The 20,056-nt window shown below is 34.6% G+C and overlaps 1 protein-coding gene across 1 annotated transcript in view; it reads right to left on the reverse strand.

The window, feature by feature from the left end:
- Positions 1–20,056, reverse strand: part of LOC139153771 (A-kinase anchor protein 9-like) — a 62,525-nt gene that overhangs the window by 19,450 nt on the left and 23,019 nt on the right. Inside the window, exons 6-14 of the mRNA XM_070728147.1 lie at positions 12,933–13,088; positions 11,521–11,712; positions 8,202–10,616; positions 5,801–5,999; positions 5,575–5,654; positions 5,167–5,260; positions 4,288–4,385; positions 1,760–1,862; positions 1,108–1,306 (exon numbers count right to left, since the gene is read on the reverse strand). Coding sequence (XP_070584248.1) covers positions 1,108–1,306; positions 1,760–1,862; positions 4,288–4,385; positions 5,167–5,260; positions 5,575–5,654; positions 5,801–5,999; positions 8,202–10,616; positions 11,521–11,712; positions 12,933–13,088 — 3,536 coding nt within the window. The remainder of the gene's footprint in view (positions 1–1,107; positions 1,307–1,759; positions 1,863–4,287; positions 4,386–5,166; positions 5,261–5,574; positions 5,655–5,800; positions 6,000–8,201; positions 10,617–11,520; positions 11,713–12,932; positions 13,089–20,056) is intronic.

Below are 20,056 nucleotides of genomic sequence, written 5' to 3' on the forward strand. Positions count from 1 at the left end.
AATTGAGTACGGAAACCAATTGGCAGCTAGTGCAGACCGCAGAGTGTTGGAGAGATATGGGCATGTCCGGGTAAGCCCATAACTGCTCATGCGGCTGCATTCTACACAATTTATCGTTTCCGAACACTCTTCAAAGGTAGCCCCTGCAGAGAGCATTGTAGTAGTCGAGCTTCGAGGTGATAAGGGCATGAGTGTAGAGTGTAGAAAATTATAAGCTTTTTTCAATAACGAATGTATTATTTACACCTAAATGAAACAAGGCATCATATAGGAGACATCATTTAGGAAATACAAATTGTACAATATACCATTTTTACTTGATTATTTATTAATGAAATATATCTAAGCAATCTTTTCTTTTTAGAATGGTTTCATTTAACTGATTCCAATGAGGAGATGAAGTAATAGACTTCGTTTCTTTCTCTAATATCCCCTTTACAAACCGGACATACGTTTTTCTTTTGGACTGGAAACTAAAACATATGAAGAGAGGTTGCAGGAATTGGGCATGGATAGTCTAGCAAAGGACCAAGGAATAGCAGTCTTCCAATATTTGAGGGGCTGCCCCAGAGAGGAGGGAGATCAGGCTGTTTTCCAAAGCACAAGAGGGCCAGACAAGGAACAACAGATGGAAACTGGCCAAAGAGAGATTCAACCTGGAAATAAGGAAGATCTTCCAGACAGTGAGAGTGATCAACCAGTGGAACAGCTTGCCTGTGGAAGTTGTGAATATTGACTGCAAGTGGCAGTTGTCTTGCAGTGGTGGTTTGCACGACTGTGTGAAGCTCTATTTGCGCACTAATGGAACTGCATGTGCTTGTGTATGCCTTATTAATTATTCACAAGGAACTATACCCCTTTCCCCGTCTGCTGTACCACCAAGCCAGAAATATTGGGAATCTCTGTTATAGATGATTCAGGACTTATGTATGAAGTATAAAGATACAACTTTAGTTTCTTTTATTTCTTTTAAATGAAACAAGGCTGGAATTAGGAACATCCTAATTTTGCGCACAGTCTGTTAGCATCACAATTCTGAGCACACAGAAAAACTGTTGAAATCAACTCAAATCATAAAATAAAAATGAGATCCAAAATTATGAATACCTGGAATTTTCAGAAGACTGGCTGACAATTTGGAGTCTATTCTGTAGGTGAACTATCTCTGTAAAATATTTTTCTTCAGTTTCTTTTAACTTCTGCTGGAAATATGATCGAAGATGCTCAATTTCTTGGGCATGTTGTTCTTCAAGTTGAAATTTCAAGTTCTCTACTTCTTCCTGAGAAACTAACTTAATTTTAATGCCTATAAATAAATAATAAACACTAGTTTACTTAATAGGCAAACTAGCAATGAATATGTCAGAATAACATATTTTAAGATTTTATACATACACTCTCACAATGTTTTTCATATATAAGCTGAGTGACAAAATTGTGAGCATTCATAGGCAGCCTCAACTTACCATGACTACAGAGTTCAAACATTTTTCAGCATTAGGAAAATAGCAAGAGCTATTTTGCTTTGCTGAGAAGCATGAAGGTATCTAGATCTGAACTTAAATCTTTAAATTATGTACATTTTAAGATATTAAATAAATATTAACTCAGGTTATAAAATGTAATAAACTAAGATTGTTATATTATGCTATAGTTTCCTTTTCCTTTGTATTTCTTTCATATGCATAAAAATTTTAAAATCATGCATGTCTACTTATATTAATAATATAAATCTATAATTTAAGGTGCATATCTTTACCAACTAGATCTTGAGATGCAGTAGGCAAAAATTCTACATTCTGTTGAAAAGAGTCAGTCTCTTTATCATTATAATAAGCACAGGATGCCTGTTGCTCTTCCATCTAAAAAATTTAAACAAAAACAAAAAGTAGAGAAAAATATGTACGTTAATTTTTAAAAATCATCAGTGTAAACATCACTATAATGTTCTGAAACATTTACACTTCTAACAATGTACTGCTCATAACATGAACATGAATTCAGTAATAATTGCCTGGACACTTGTATTTACAAAACACAAGAAATATTTTACTGTATATCCAAGGCTGAAGTTATTATTTCAGTTATTCAATAGCAATAGTGACTTATATACAGCTTCACAGTGCTTTACAGCCCTCTCTAAATGGTTTACAGAGTCCACATATTGTCTCTAACAATGTGGGACCTCATTTTACCAATCTTGGAAGGATGGAAGACTGAGTCAACTTTGAGCCTGTTGAGATTTGAACTGTCAAGTTGCAGGCAACTGGCAGACAGTAGAAGTACCCTGCAGTACTGCATTCTAACCACTGCACCACCGAGTGCACTGCACCACCGAGTGCAATGCTTGTTTATACATTTAAAATTAAATATATTTTCAAATATGCCAATAAAGTTAAATATCAAGTTAATGCTTTGTTGCTTTTAAGACATGGCAGATTTTATTTTATTTATTAAGTAAAAGAAGTTACACGCCAAAGCCCCAATAATTCCAATAAGATGTATTTCTTAGTGTACTACACATATTATGCTAAATATTTCAAATCATAATATATTTAGGATACCAGAACATTTTTAATTTAGCATCTTCTGGAAAAAAGTTTTTGCAAATGTTTGAGAAAATTTATAGCTATTTATATTTCCTACATCATTTTTTCCTCTTATGATACACTAAATAATAAAATTAATTAATTAATTAATTAATTTGATTTGTATGCCGCCCCTCTCCGTAGACTCGGGACAGCTAACAACAATAATAAAACAGCATATGACAAATCTAATATTAAAATAACTAAAAAACCCTTATTAAAAATCAAACACACACAAACATACCATGCATAAATTGTATAGGCCTGGGGGGAAAGGAATATCTCAATTCCCCCATGCCTGACGATAGAGGTGGGTTTTAAGGAGCTTACGAAAGGTGAGGAGGGTGGGGGCAATTCTGATCTCTGGGGGGAGCTGGTTCCAGAGGGTCAGGGCTGCCACAGAGAAGGCTCTTCCCCTGGGTCCCACCAAACGACATTGTTTAGTCGACGGGACCCGGAGAAGGCCAAATCTGTGGGACCTAACCGGTCGCTGGGATTCGTGTGGCAGAAGGCGGTCCCAGAGATATTCTGGTCTGATGCCATGAAGGGCTTTATAGGTCATAACCAACACTTTGAATTGAGACCGGAAACTGATCGGCAACCAATGCAGACTGCGGAGTGTTGGTGTAACATGGGCATATTAAGGAAAGCCCATGATTTCTCTCGCAGCTGCATTCTGCACAATCTGAAGTTTCCGAACATTTTTCAAAGGTAGCCCCATGTAGAGAACATTACAGTAGTCGAGCCTCGAGGTGATGAGGGCATGAGTGACTGTGAGCAGTGACTCCCGGTCCAAAATTTATAGTGTAAAAAGATTAAGTTTCAGATTTGCCAAAGTAGGTTCAACAGAACAAATGCAAACATGTCCGATATTTATGGTTGTCTTGAGAAACAGAATACTCATTGTATGTTTCAATGTTCAGTCCATTACAATCTCATAACTCAAGGACTTCCACAATTTAAAAAACCAGCAGAATTAGAACACATTCAATCCAAATCACAAAAACAAAGTAATAGATAAAAGGTACAAGTTAACAAAGGTACAAGTTATTTCCTGGATGCTATCCAGTTATGAGGCAAATATGATTGCCGGGAGGGATAGGGGTTTGTGCTACTTCACAGGTGTTGCATTTGTGCTACTTCACAGATATTGCATAGCTTAGGTTTCTCTAACATCTCAGAACTAAGGGACACCAAATTTCCTGTTTTGATCTAATGGGTATGCCAAAACCAGTAAATAAAATACTTTTAATTTCTGTATCCACTACTAAGTGGACCTGTAGCACTGTACTACAAATCAATAAATCAATATTTAATGTACTTTCATGCAAGTTTATTTAGAAATAGATCTCATTGTTTTCAAGAACTATATCTATACCCAAAGGTGCTTTTTTCCAAAAGGCAAATGATTTTTTTTAAACACTTCACTTCTCATCCAAGAAGCTTCTTCAGTTCTAACTGGTGTTCTGACTGGTGAGGAATGGAATGATTTATGATCTTTGCAGTCATCTGGTTGTTAGCACTATGAGGGTCTATTATTAGCTTTCTTAGAGTAGTCGAAGTCACCCAAGAGCTTATCTGTATCCTCAGAGTGGAAACATGCATGGAAGTTTTCTAGGACTGCTGAAAAAACTACATTGTAAACAAAAAATAGGTACTGTCATATCCCTCCCCTCTGCTTCACTTTAACGGATCTCACCTTTTTTCTGCTTTCTATGAATTCTACTTGATATTCTAGTAGCCTCTGGGATGTTTCCATTATATTATTCAGGAGACTTTGTAGGGTTTCTTGCAAAACTAAATTACAGAGAATAAATAAACTGTATATATCATTTCATTATTCTAGTGTAAATTTTAATTCCTTGTTGTAAAATACATTTTTCATTAAACAGTATTCTACTTTTCTTATAATAATGCCAGTAAGATATTAATGTTCGAAAGTCTAAGGATATATGTGAATTTTCAATTTCTACCAATTACTTTAAATAAAAGTACTGAATTATAGTAATAGCACTTAGACTTATATACTGCTTCATAGTGCTTTATAGCTCTAAGCAGTTTAGAATCAGCATACTGCCCCCAACAATCTGGCTGAATTATGAGCAATTTCTCTCCCCATATCATCTGCCTCTTCCCACTTTATTGTTCTGGATGTACGACAGCATATGGGGCTGCATTGCTTAGCAAGGGACATTCAAACTGCTATCAAGGACTACCTGTACTAGATGAGGACAGGGGAAACTGCAGAGCATAAAAGAGATTTTGTACTTCCATGGCAAGTGTTCTGCAAAAGAAAAAGCAACAGCAGCAACTTTTGATAGAGGTGGCTTGCAACTTTCCTTGCTAGCTTCTCCACTGATTTTACTTGCGGGAAGCTGACCCGGAAGATCGCAAATGGTGATCATATGATCGTGAAGTATTATGATGATCAGAACTTTGCAAACCAATCAAAAGTTTCGTCTGCTTATCATGTCCTAATTTTGAACAGCCACTGGACGAATGGTTGTAGTCCAAGGACTTCAATTGTTAAAAGTAAGCCTTGAATAAATTTGCACAAGAAAAGTTTACTTGAGGTTACCTTGAGGATCTTCTGTTGGGTTAGATTGATTTTTCGCACCAACATCAAATTCAGCAGCATTTGAAAAAAGTTCAGGAAGAATTTCACGTACTGACTATAAAAATAGTAAAAAATAATATTACAGTTTTATAATTGATTACATCAAGCCAGCTGGGGAAAAATAAATAAAACTTTCATAGGAATACTATGTTTGTTGCATTCATTAAAAATCACAAGATAATTTTATTACAGGAAAGATCCCTTAGGTAGGTGCCTAAAAGATTCACCCGTATTTTTCCCAATCCTCATACTTAAACTGTAGCCTACCAATATTATAAAAATGCATGGGATACCATTTAACATTTTTTAAGATTAGAGCAAGAATGAAAACACAAAATTTAAACAGTTCTAAGGCAATTTGTTCTTGACCTTAGTGAGCTTTGAACATTCTTCAACTACTTTCTTGCTAAGTTCTTCCAGATGCACCCATGCAGACTGGTCTTTTTCATCTGTGGAAACAAATTATCACTGAAATATTTATTTTAATAAGTTTTATTTTAAGAAGCTATGGGTATGGCCTAAGGGGGAGAGAATCTACTGGGAGAGTATAATAAGAAGCTTGAAATTCTAAAATAATTTCCTTCTGGTTTTTTACCTGTTTTTTGATTGTTCACAACCTGACTTTTCTTTAGCTCACACAACTCTTGTGTATGACGTAGCTGGAGATCTTCTTTAAGAGCAGAAAGCGCATTCTGTTTTTCATTTTCCATGTATTCACGCACCTGATTCACATGTGCTGAGTAAACCACAGAGAGACAAATACGTTGGGCCTCCATCTGCAATTTTAAATCGTTCTAGGGAAAAATAGACATTGTTAAATTTAATAACCATTTTATTCCCCTAGATATAAATAATGTGGGTTAGAGCCTCATTTATTTATTAAAACTGTATGCTACCTTAATCTGCAATTTTTCAATGTTTACAACAATCTTTTTCAGCAATATATTAATCAAAAAATTAAAACATCCAAGATAATAATAATATTTTACAAATGAGTTAAAGACCATCAAAAACAGACAATAAACCTTTCTTGCCTTATAAGCCCTAGTAACTTGTGGTGCTTCATTATTTCTAGCCATGGCAGGATATTGCTACAGTTGGTGAATGGACTAGGAATACAGGAAAATCTATTCCTTATAAACTAGGAAGTGGGCATGGCAAGAATCCCGTTAAGGTGAAATAAAAACATCCCTTCAAACAATCAAACAGCAAAGTATTACCTTTTCTGGTCCTCCCAATAAAAGATATGGGTTCCATAATAAAGGAAGTTATCCTAATGGCAATATAGTGAAACACTATATTACACTTTAAAGTAGATGATTACATTTCAGTCTGGAGACTGACATTAAAATAAATAATTATTAGTTTTCCAGTTTTTAAAAGAACATTTGGGGTGTGCATTATGTCATTGGAAAGACAGACCAAATATTTTCAGCCAGCTTTGGAAGTTTTCTGGAAGAGAATGTTCTGCATTTCCATTCTCATTTCACCAAATAATTAGGCACTAATAATTAATTTTTAAACAGCTGGTACAAGCAGGTGGCTTGCAGACTGATCACATGTCTTTCTGTCATACTAAACAACTGGCTTTTCTTTTTCTTTTTCCCACTTATTAATCAGAATAACATTTTTAATATTACTGTTAATGCTAGTTCTTAAACATTTAAATATTTCTTCGTATTTAAATTCAATTTTAATTAAACAAATTGAAAGATCTAATTTCTATTCAGTAATAAACTGAAGTATCTTTAGTATCTATTATGTCCAAGTAAGAATATCTCATCATATAAGAAGGAACACAATAGAGATTTCCAACTAAATTCTTCATAGCCTACAACCACTATTGATTGCTAAAATTGTATATTCTATTTTTTTCCCAGATAAATAGGTATGTTTAAAGTCTTTCAAATCTTATGTCTTCATCACCCTATAAAATCAAATCAAATAATAATCTAGATTCTTTTTGGGGATAATAGCCAAATATATCCTGATAAATTCCAGGTTATTTTATCATTTACTTGAAATAGATCCTAAGAAATAATTTTTTTATTAACATCTGGCAAAACCATCTAAATGAATACTTCTTCTCAGTCTTCTCAGAAGTAGATGCCAATAATAAAAACTGGTTTGATATCATATCAGTCCTAGCAGTGCAGGATCTTTTCCAGGGTTTTTAAAGGTGAAGGTGGGAGTGAGCTTGTCCACTTAAAACTTAAGAAAGTAATGGGTCTGGATACTACCCATCTCCTGAGGGAATTTCTAGGTGTGCTCACTGGACCATTAGCTGATCTGCATAATCAGTATCTTCTAAAAGGTGAAGTTCCCCAGGATTGGCTAACAGCTAATGTACTGTCCAATAGAAAAAGAATAGGGAAGAAGCTGGAAACTATAGACTTTTGAAGCTTAATATATGTAGTAGTGAACATCGGTTTTTGGCACTGCTGCGCGCACAAAGGACTGCTGATCATCGCATGCGCATGCGTACCAGAAACTTGGAAGACAAACAGGCAAGACTGTGCATGCCAAGTGACATGGTTTTGCATGCCACTTTGGGCACATGTGCCATCACAGGCATAGACTTATCTAAATTTTAACAAAGTATATGATATAGTTCCATATAATATAATGAGGTTATAAAAACTTGTACAGGATAGGGTTTAATCACTAGGTCTATGATGGCGAACCTATGGCATCCATGCTGCAAGTGGCATGCAGAGCCACCTCTCTGAGCATATCAGCCATTGCATGTTACTCTTCTGGGTTCTTGCCAGCTGGTGTTCGCAGTTTTTTGTGTTTCTATGTTACTATGTTTCAGAGTAATTCTCTGGTTTGCTATAAATACCTGTGAATAGCTGTTACACATTCAAGAAAAATCAGGTCAAATAGAGATGAACTATGCATCCCCAAGATAAAGCCCTCATTATCACATATTAGCCTACAGAGAAGGCATGCAGAAATGCATGTATTAATGCATTTATACATATATTTATCCATACCTGCTCAGTTTTCAACATATCCAACTGCTCCTTTAATTTCTTTTCACTTTGGACAAAATCACATACAGAGTCTCCTGTTATTTCATGCACTTGATTAAAGTTATCCAAAAGCGATTCTGGTTCCAGGCTCAGATTTTGTTGAAGTATCTCTTCTACTGGAATGCCATGAGACAACAGCTCACTTGATATTAGTTTTTCTTCTTTTTCTGTTGATTTGTCTAATTTATGACTGGAGTCAAAAAAAGTGTTTCCAGGTTCATTATCTATAGGCTTGTCTTTGGCTAGTTCCTCACTGCAATGTTCTGCTTCCTGTTCAAAAGAATTCATATTGTTCTCCAATTTGTGGCTAACTACAAATTCTAGTTCTTTACACCTTGCTGAAAGGTGTTCTTTATCTTGTTTTACGCATATAACCTCTGTATTCAATTGGCAGATTTGATGATGCTTTAGTTTTAATTGTTCAGAAAGATCAGAAAGTCTTAATGAAAGTTCTAAATTCTCATGCTGAGCGAGCTCTAGTTTTTCCATAAGTTCTATTGTATTTTTTTCTATGACCTCTCCAAAATCTTTTAATAAAATTTCTCTCTTACTGTGAACAACTGTACTTTGAGTTTCCAATCCAGCAGGAAAAACTCCCTGTAAATGTTGAATCTTTTCCATCAAAGCCTGCAGTTTAGTTTTATATTCAGCTTCATTCTTGTCCTTGCATTCTTCTAAATCCAATTTTACTTTTAAAAGAGAAGTGTAATTTTTTTGGAGTTCTTGGTAATTATGATTAAAATTTATTTCAGCAAGTGAAAAAGAGTTTTTTAGTGTATTAATCTCTTCTTTTTGTTTAATGTCTTGTTGTGCAAGTTTTTCATTTTCAGCTATTAATTTGTCTATTCTGTTTTGTAAATCAAAATCTAAATTTGAATTGTCACTAGTTAAAATCAAGTTGCCTTCCACATTCCTAATTGTGCATTTGTTTAATTTGTCTTGCATAGCCTTATTTTCACCTTGAAGAATATTATTTTGTGCTTCAACCAATAAATACTTTTCTTGAAGACAATGTGCTTGCTCTTTCATTTGTTTCTCAAGTAATTCTGCTTTAAGTTGCAACTCCTGAATTTCCTGTTCAAGTATACATTTTTTCTTTTCTTCTTGTCTAAGAACTTCTATCTCTTCCTGGAGGTTATTTACCAGGAGCACCATTTCTTCGGACTGAGTATTTACTGTAGGCGGATGTAAATCTTTTAGTCTTGCTATTTCTAATGTGAGTTGATTCTGATTTTTTATTAAGTTGTCATTTTCCAACCGCATAGCTTCTATTTTTTTGTTCATTTCATTTTGAAAATCATCTAATTGCTGTTTAGCTTTCATAGTCATATTATCTTTAAGATTTTCAATATTTATTTTGTGTCCTATTTGTAAATCATCTTTCACTTTTGATAATTCTTCTTCATGACTGAATAAAAGCTGAGTCCTCAATCTCTCTAGTTCTGCTTCTTGAGATTCTGCCATCCTGTCCAAAACAGCATCCTTTTCTTTTTCCAGCATTTCAAGTTTTATTTTATAGTTTGTAATTTCTGCCTCATGTTTCGTTTCTAATTCTTTCCTGTTCTCTGAGGCTGAAGCAAGTTGAGCTTTTAGATCTCCAATAGTGATTTCTAATCTATCTACTTCCTGCAATTTGGATTCTTTTTCATTTATAGTTTTCTTAGCTCTTTGGATCTGTTCTCTTGCAAAGCTCAGTTCTTGACAAAGATCTTCCACTTGATTTTGAAAAGAAATTTTTTCCAAGGATAACAGTTCCACCTGTTTGGATAATTCTTGTTTTACTTTTTCTTTTTGATAATTAGCATCCTGAAGCATCTGTTTCAACTCATTAATTTCAGTATTCATTAAGTGTATTTGGTCTTCATTAGTACGATCGGAGCATACTTTCTCTAAATCTGCTTTTTGTTGGGCAAGGAGCTTTTCGATTTCTCCTGAATGTCCTCTGATTAATTCTTGCTTTAGTTGTACAATCTGCTGGCCATGCACTTCTTCTAATTCTGCCCTGAGACCTGCAAGTTTCCTTTGGGCTTCAAGTTCCATTTTTTCTTTGATATCATTCTCATGTTGGATATCTTTGTGAAATCGTTTTTGCAGTTCTTCCACAGTTCCCATTAACTGTTTTATTTCATCAGAGCATTGTCTTTCTTTTTGCTTAGAAATTGTTAGTTCAAGCTTCATATTATCCAGTTCTTTATTCTTTTGAAAAGTCTCTTCTTTTAATTCCTCTAGAGATTTCTCAGCAATTGGTATTTTTTTCAGATATAAAAATATATTTTCTTCATGTTCTATACATTTTGCTTCCAGTTGTTCAATAGCTGTTTGTTGTTCGTGCATTTTCTTCTTTGTAGAACAATCTTCTTCATCTTTCCATTTTTCCTATAATAAAAACAGTTCCCATATTTTATTTATTATGAAATTTCTAGTATACTTTCATATACTTCAGATTTCTTACGTTTTATACAATTATAAAAAGAAATTATCAATTTTTAGAAGAACACATTTTAAAAGTCAATAAAATGAGCATAGGACTTAGATTCAAACAGTACATTAAATTGCAAAACTGGGTTTTAAAAAACTGTTCTGTTTGATAATACTTTATGCCTACTCAATAAACTACATTATGCTTTCATGTGATAATCTTATTTTCAAAGTGTATTTTAAATCAATGGCTAAGTTTCCATGACATTCCAGCCAATTTTATTTTTGCCTAATTTACCATGTTTCCCAGCCAGGAAGTTAACAGAATAAGAGGTTTAAAAAAATTCCATAAACTTATTCTTGCCACATGTAGTCTCCATAAACTGGTTAGAGCAATAGATACCACCCTCATACTGGCCAAAGAATTATCTCCTGTTTGTTGCTTTTTTTCATAATTCTTGTAATACAGTATATTATTTTGCAGGTGCTATATAATTAAGCAAACATGATTAAAGTTTTGAAAACATAAAAAGAAAAACAAATAGTCAATGCAGTTCTATATAGGCAAATCAGAGAAATAGGTGACTGAATAATAAGAAAAAAGCAAAATAGTATTTTTCATTACCTACATTCCACAGTACTGGTATATATTTTCACTGTATACTTTAAACATGACTAATTTGGCTAAGTGAAACTTGCCTGGTGCAAAAAGTCATATACATACTTTAAAAATAAATATTCAATTCTCTTAAATCCCATGTTTTATATTATTATCTATAAGCGACAAACAAAAATTGTACCAGTTTTTTTTAAAGCATTAACTATGATGCAATAACAAATATATAAGTCTTAAAATACAAACCATGTCCATAATTTTATGTTGCAGAAGGGAAACCTGTACTTCAAAATCTTCATTTTTCTTCTGATAGATTCTCAACAGTTGCTCTTGTTCTTCGAGCTGTTGCTGATAGGCAAATATCTGTTGTCTAGCTTGTAGTAAGTCAGCAGCTGTACTGCTGTGACTAGTGTTCCGTAAAGTTTCACTTGCCTGTAACTTATGAATAGAACAGTGTGTTAAGACATTATTTGAAAAAGTGGCTTCCAAATTAAGCATTCTCAGTAACATATTTTTATTTCTCTTCCACAAAAGCATGTATTTTGCACTTTATCAAGGAAACATTCTTATTCTCAGAGACTTCATAAAGAGCAACGTATTAGCAATCCCATGTATATACGGTAACTTCCTTCTCTGATGCAATCAACATAGGCCAGAATAAATAATCCTAAAAGACTGAATTTATTTGAATATACTTTTTAGAATAATAAAAGATAAAAGCTTAACTGATTGATACAGAAAAACAATTGCCACACTTTCAGGTATATGCGTGTAATAGAACAGGGATTCCACCCCCACCCCCAGGGGTCGTGGCCCATTACCGGGGCATGACCGGTTCAGAACTGTGCAACGCAAGTAGATGATTCGTGAATGTGCACGCATGTGCAGCTCAACTTGCACAAGAGGCAGATCAGCATGCACATATGCAGTTCAACTTGTGTGCGCAGCAGGCATATGCGTACATCTTGACTTCTCTCTCCCTGCCAGGCCACCAAACTGTAAAAATTGGGAACCACTGCAATGGAATGCTGCTAATATAATCAATTTTTAAAATACACCAATCAATCCATTTTTATAATGGTCACAAACCGGCATTATAAATAAAAACATTAAAAACAACAATATTATACAGTATTTAAACCTAGATATCTAATACCAAGCCTATTAAATAAGGCTTGGTATTATACATCTATTTTTAAATACAATATTGTTGTAATACCAAGCCTATTAAATAATATTTCCAATGTAATTTTATATAATACGATTCCCCCCAAAACACCTGACATATTTTCTTAGAAAAACATGTATCTAATATTTCCAGCAAGGTATCTTACATTTATGAATCTACTGAACTTTAAAAAATAACTCAATTCCTTGATATAAATAACTAGCATTTAGCATTTACTTCTGGTACTTTCTTTCTTTTCAGTGGATTCAGAACATGAAAGAAATGTGTATGTCCCTTTTTATTCAGGAGAACACAGAATTCTTCCTAATGACTCAAAACAGTAAAATGCTCCTAACTGATCTGAATAAATAAAACACCTTTTGACAGGAACCTCTCTAAATTTGATCCTGGAATGATTTAAGCATTTTTTTTAACTTTATTGAAAAAAAATAATTTTAAATTCAATTTTAAATTAATTTCAGTTACTTACATGCTGAAATTGAATTTGCAGTTTTTGACTTTGTTCTGTCAATTCCAAAAATTCTCTCATAGTTTCATCTTTTTCCATCCTGGCTTGCTGCAAATTAGCAGTGAGCTGAGTTATAATGTTGTCTCTTTTTTTGATAGCTGTTTCAAATTCCTGCAGCTAGAAAAAGTTTTGTTAAATATTATTACCATTTGTAAGGAACTCTATATCAGTTCAGGTGAATCTGGATGCATAGCATTTCAAATATGTCCATATATTTAGAAAACAGAAAAACAAAACATGTTTAGTATAAAGGCATAACAATAGGTTCTCTATTATGTAACATTATCAATGAAGACTAGGGCTTGCTGACTTTCTCTTTGATGGTTGCTTGATTAGGATATTGTTTCATCAAGGAGAAAGCCACATACCTACAAAAACTGACAGGGCAAACTAATATAAACAAACAGTCAGCAAATCTCACTGGTACTGTACAATTTATCTACCCTAGCAATGAAACTTCTCCAAGAAAATAAGAAAGCTCTGAGAGTGCTAAGAACTTCACAGTACAATCCTGAGCTACATATATTCTTTTTATGTAAAATAGAATATTGATTTCCTTGCTCATTTTTACCAATTCATTCATACTTTAAAATGCTAATGTATATATATATATAGTTTTTTGTTACCTCAGTAAAGATCTAATATTAGTAGCTTATAAACACTTTTCAACATTTCCAAATGTTAATTATTTGTTTTTATACTCCCCTGAATAGACCTAAAATCTGAAGAACTAAAAATTCCATCATCAAACATTTAGCAATCATTCAAATAGCATGTTGCGAAAAGATAAAACAAAAGGACGAATGGAACAATGTTAAAAAAGAAATTGAGTACAGTCGTCCCTCGATTTTCGCGGGTTCGAACTTCGCGGAAAGTCTATACCACGGTTTTTCAAAAATATTAATTAAAAAATATTTTGCGGGGTTTTTCCCCTATACCATGGTTTTTCCCACCCGATGATGTCATATGTCATCGCCAAACTTTCATCTGCCTTTAATAAATATTTTTTTAATAAACTTTAATAAATAAACATGGTGAATAATAATCTGAATGGTTGCTAAGAGAATGGAAAATTCCATTTTTTGCGGGCGGTCTCGGAACACATCTCCCGCAAAAAGCAAGGGAACACTGTACAATGAAAATTATCCATTGAAATAAATATTGCTGTATACTAGACGTATTTTATCAGGAAACTGTTTTCCCAATCATCAATCCAATGCAGTTTTAAGTCTTGGTTTCTCTTTCACACCTTGGAGATTTCTCTTTCAGGTCTGTATTCATCTTTAGAACAACACAAAATGAGCTCAGAGTTGAAAAAGAAAGCATAAACCAAGTATTTCCTTCCACCAATTGTAGCAGATGGGATAAGATAATGTAAATAGTGACAGAGAAGTAAGGAAAATTATTTTCAATATTAGATTATAAACTGGAATCTACTTAACCTCATTTTCACTTTAAATATGCTATTTTTCTTTTTCAATTTTCTCACTAAAAGGTTACATTATAAAAATCAAGACAGTTGTATTCTATAAGTACAGGGGGTGGACAAAAAATGTAAATACTTGACTTTTTGGCATCATAATGTTTGAACATGTTCAAATCAATCAAAACTTGACATGTTGTAATGTTTTCTTTAATTCTGTTATTTGAACTACCTTTTTTTTTTTTTACAGAAATTTAAGGAAATTGGTTATAACCTTCTAGAAATGGCAGACCTCTCAGACTTTCAAAGAGGCCAAATTGTTGTTGCTCAAGTGGCAGGCGCTAGTGTAACAGAAAGTGCCCAAATGTTTGGCGTTTCAAGAAGTAATGTCTCAAAAGTAATGACTGCTTTTGAAAGAGAAGGGAAATGTCGTCAGCCAAGCATAAGTCTGGTTGAAAGTCGAAGTTGTTTGAGAGACACCGTCGGACTCTAAAGAGCGGATCGTAAGACCACAGATCAGAGCGGATCGTAAGACCACAGATCAGAGTAGAGCTCAATAAACACTTACAGAACCCAGTTTCCACAAAAACTGTTCGAAGGGAGCTTCACAAATCTGGATTCCATGGAAGAGCTGCAATTAGAAAACCTCTCTGCTCTCAAAGACAAATGTTTCAAAGCGTTTAGAGTGATGTAGAAACCACCAGAAATGGTCGCCAAACATTCAGGCACTTTCTGTTACACTAACGCCTGTCACTCTTTGAAAGTCTGAGAGGTCTGCCATTTCTAGAAGGTTATAACCAATTTCCTTAAATTTCTGTAAAAAAACCCATATCAAATAACAGAATTAATTTAACAAAAACATAAAAATATGTCAAGTTTTGATTGATTTGAACATGTTCAAACATTGATGCCAAAAAGTCAAGTGTTTCCATTTTTTGGTCCACCCCTGTACCTCGAAGAATTGAGGCTGTATTTGCCACAAAAGGACCAACGCCATATTAAAAGATATTGATTTTTCAAGGTTTTTCCATTTTTTTGTCCACATGTAAAACTAAAAAACAGATTAGAGTTCTTATTTTATAAAATAGTTTCCTTCATTTTAAATCAATCCAATAAATTATTTCTAAAAATGTTTATCCTTATTTAAACATTCCCCATATTTAGCAAACATTGTAACATTTTATACCTTTCTAATTCATGTCAATCAATTATACTCTCAGTTCTTTATACATGCACTCTAGTATATTTGTTATCTAAAACCAGTTATACAAATTATACTGAAATTATTTTTAGGCCTTCTTTGATGAATATAATAAAACATAATTGTGATACTAAATGAGCTAACTCAAAAACAAGATATCAAAAGATTATATAGTAAGAGATATAGTCTTCAACTGATGATTTCATCATAACATCATGACAGTTGTAAAGTGGATCTCTATGTAACTACATACACTTTTATGATCTTTTGTGGCAAGCATTAAGTAAACCAGTCGCTGTTAAACAAACCATTGTTCATTCTGGGACAGATTTTGCCAGAAACTGGAAATAAATGCTGGTTTCTGGTAAAGAAGTCATAAATCATAGTCAAGTGTAGTGAATAGCCATAAATATGCCAAACACCGAAAATTCAGTCACATGACCTAGGGTGCATTGTCCTAGAGAACATGGGCATTTTGGGGTTCATCATAACTTTGAACTTAGCTTAATGATTAGTCATAAATTAAGGACTACCTTTTAATGGAAACATGAAGAAAGGAAAGCACTGTATTTATATCCAAGCTATTAAAAACTCATATGCTCAAAACTTCAGTAAATTCTTTCTCCTACAAATACTGTACTAACCAACACAACAATCTTAGACTTATAAAAATCTTGTTAAGAAAGGGTTTTTTAAATTTAGTATTTATCTTTTATTTAAAAACAGATCTACTGCACCTTTAAACAATAATGCTACATTATAAATTTAATGAAATACAAACATCTAGCTAGGTAATTTATTAGATAAATAAATAGTGGGATAAAATGCACTCAAAAAACCTGCAACCTTTTCCTGCTACTAGAAATTACTATTAAGAGAGCAAATTTAATACAAGTTACACATAAAGTAATAAAGGTGGGATCTAAAGCAACCAATCAAATAAATAAATGTTATATCCTTCCTTTCTGTTATATATGTAACAGAAACATATATATATATATATACAGTATATTCAATAGAAAAAAACATATCTATATCTTTCTTTCTATCTATCTATCTATCTATCTATCTATCTATCTATCTATCTATCTATCTATCTATCTATCTATCTATGTTTTCATCGATTTTCACAGGTATAAGTATATAAGTCTAGGAATATTCGGGTCTTTTCCCGTGTAAGATTACAATGTAGGTACAACATACATACATAACCTTACATACATAAGGTTATATATGTATGTATGTATGTACATGCGTACGTACATACGTATATATGTATATCAAGTTTTTTATTTTATGAAACAATATTTTAACAAACTAAATAATTTAATTAAAGTTAAGGTATAAAACAGAACAGTTCAACTTTAATAATAAACAGTTGACTATTACTAATTATCATATTTGTTTAAATATAAGACATACCTTTTTACTCGCCTCCCCTCCCCCCCTCCAAGATGGTGAAAACTTGGGTGCATCTTATACTCTGAATGTAGCCTACCCACTCACCCAGCCATTCCCATCCTTTGACCTTTGTCTCTCAGCAATTTACCTCCTGGCAACACTGTTAAGCCAAGCAAGTAATTAACAGCTTCCTGACCCTCACCTGATTGAATCTGCAGGCAGGGCCAAGTGCTAAAATGAAAGTGAAATTAAAACTGCAAGGAGGCAATTGCTGGGAGGGAGGCAGAATTTTAGTTTCTTGTGCTTAATCAGTTGCTGAAACTGGATGCAAGGAGTCAATGGCAATACATGTCTGCAGAATGTTCAAATGATTATACTTATTTTTTTAAAAAAACTGCTTTATTACTGTTCTAGACAACTTAACAAAATAAAGAAGCTTTTTAAAATAAATGCTTGATCTGAAGAGGACCAATGCTATTGTATCTTCTTTTAAATAGCAGAGAATAACTATACTTCCAGAAAGCTACTTCAATTTTAACAGTGTCTGTACAAATATAGTCTGAAATGTAAGTGTCCTGTTTAGTATTAAGATAAGGCAGCTGAGTTAAACCCTGACTTAGTCATGTTTGGAACAGATCTATTTAAATAATTGGGAGGAGTTAGTGTGACTACATTTAAGAAAACTTTCTGGGATTAATATACAGTGATCCCTCGATTTTCGCGATCTCGATTTTCGCGAAACGCTATATCGCGATTTTTCAAAAAATATTAATTAAAAATATTTTCCCACCCGATGACGTCACTCTCTTCCTTTCTCATCTTTCTTTCTCTCTCTCTTTCTCTATCTTGCTTCTTCCTCTCTCACACTCTCTTCCTCCCTCTCTCATCTCTTTCTTTCCTTCTCTCTCTTTCTCTATCTCTCCCCCTCTTGCTGGCGGGCGGCGGGCGGGCGCGTGAGCGGGGGCATCAGCGAGGAAGACCCAGGGAAGGTTCCTTCGGCCGCCCAGCAGCTGATCTGCTCGGCAGCGCAGCAAGGAGCGGAATCGGGGTTTCCCCTTTGCGTAGGTGGCGGGGAAACCCCGATCTTCATCTGCTCACTGCTGCTGCGCTGCCGAGCAGATCAGCTGCTGGGCGGCCGCAGCAGCAGTGAGCAGACGAAGATAGGGGTTTCCCCGCCGCCCACGCAAAGGGGAAACCCCGATTCCGCTCCTCGCTGCGCTGCCGAGCAGATCAGATGCTGGGCGGCCGAAGGAACCTTCCCTGGGTCTTCCCCGCCGCCCACGCAAACTCCACCATCTGCACATGCGCGGCCATGAAAAAAAGGGCGCGCATGCGCAGATGGTGTTTTTACTTCCGCAACCCTACATCGCGAAAAATCGATTATCGCGAGGGGTCTTGGAACGGAACCCTCGCGATAATCGAGGGATCACTGTACTGCCATAATGTACATTTCTCCAATCAGGGTGTCCGGGGGAAAGCATTTCAAAATTCCCTGATATTTCCCTGACATTTCCCTGTAACTTGTGATCTGTAGTTAAGGCATGGTCATAGATGATGTCATACCAAACGGCTAAGCCGTGGAGAAATACTGGTAGCTGGAAATATTGGTAGCTTAATACATTGTTTTTTCCCCTTGATTTATTCAGTTTTTTTGAGAATTCCCTGATAATTCCCGAACCGCCGATTTCCCTGATATTTCCCTGATTTCCCTGTTTTCCAGGTTTGCTGGACATCTTGTCCAATTCTTTGCTATTTCTATGGGTCAGGCACACATGCACAGAAATACACAACAAACAGTGTATCATCAGTGCTGTTTGCTGTTTGACAAATTGCTGGGAGGCAGAGACCTTTTTTCCTTGTTTTCCTCCCCCAAAACTAAGATGTGTCTTATACTCTTGGTGCATCGTATACTCTGAAAAATACAGTATTCATATATGGTATAGCGTATGTTTTGGGTGGCCCGGGACCCCCTATAGTGTATCACATTATGGAACATTCCTTTGTTTTTAAGAATTTTATGTAAGTGTAAACACTTTATGTAAGTGTAAACACTTTAATAAGAATACGCTGAATAAACAAATAGAAAATAAAGCACTGTAATGCTGTGTATATCACATATCAAATATTACATTTCCTTGTTTTAGCAGAGAATACTTACCGTATTTTTAAGATGCACTGGAATATAAGATGCACTTTAATTTGGGGGAGGAAAATAAGAAAAAAAAGAATTCTGCCTCTGCCTATCAGCATCAGGATTAGTGGAGTCCTCACTTCCACTCGGATTTTGATAACGAGCAGCACAGATCTTTTTATCTGTTCTAAATAAAAATGAGTTTTGCTTTCTAAGATTACAGAAATGTGAAGTGAATAAGAAATTACAAGTCGTCATATATGATTATATAATCTTCTGTTTTTTTGTATTATTAATAAAACATATTAGGAGCAGATATTTTTCAGAATCTCAGATTTACGCTATGGAAGAGGTCAGTTTGCTTCTATAAGGTGACTAATTAAATTTCCCAATAAAAGCCTCCTCGGGTAATACTAGCAAAACTTAAGAAGAATAATGAGATTTCTTTAAAGCACGTATTCTTCAAATCTTTAATCAGACTTTCTGTTTTGTTATGCACCTGTTGACAATTTTTTTTCTGCAAAATTGGGATGGAATTTAATTGGAGTGGGGGGGGGGCATGGTTACAAGACAGACTTAGCTCCACTCCCCAAATGCCCCAGTCTTACCTATAGCCATAGGCATTGAAAGCTGGGCTTTCTCACAGGAAGGTCCAATAGAGAGACAGCACATCTGTCCTCCTGGACCTGCCGTTTCGTAAACATGCTACCAGATTTTCCAGGAAGCACCTATGCCTATGCTGCCTCGGTTGGAGCCTGATTCCTGAAGCAGTCCAGGGAACTGCATTGAGAGCCTTTTAAACAAAAGCATTTTCAGGTGGCAGATCCCCCTCTCCGATTGCAAAAAGGGTGGCTAAAACGCGAGGATCATAGAGGAAAGAGTTTCCAGTTAACAGATTTCCCTCCGGTTTTGGGGAGGGGCAATCTGCC

Source organism: Erythrolamprus reginae, chromosome Z (assembly GCF_031021105.1).
Source record: "Erythrolamprus reginae isolate rEryReg1 chromosome Z, rEryReg1.hap1, whole genome shotgun sequence".
NCBI classification, from domain to species: domain Eukaryota; kingdom Metazoa; phylum Chordata; class Lepidosauria; order Squamata; family Dipsadidae; genus Erythrolamprus; species Erythrolamprus reginae.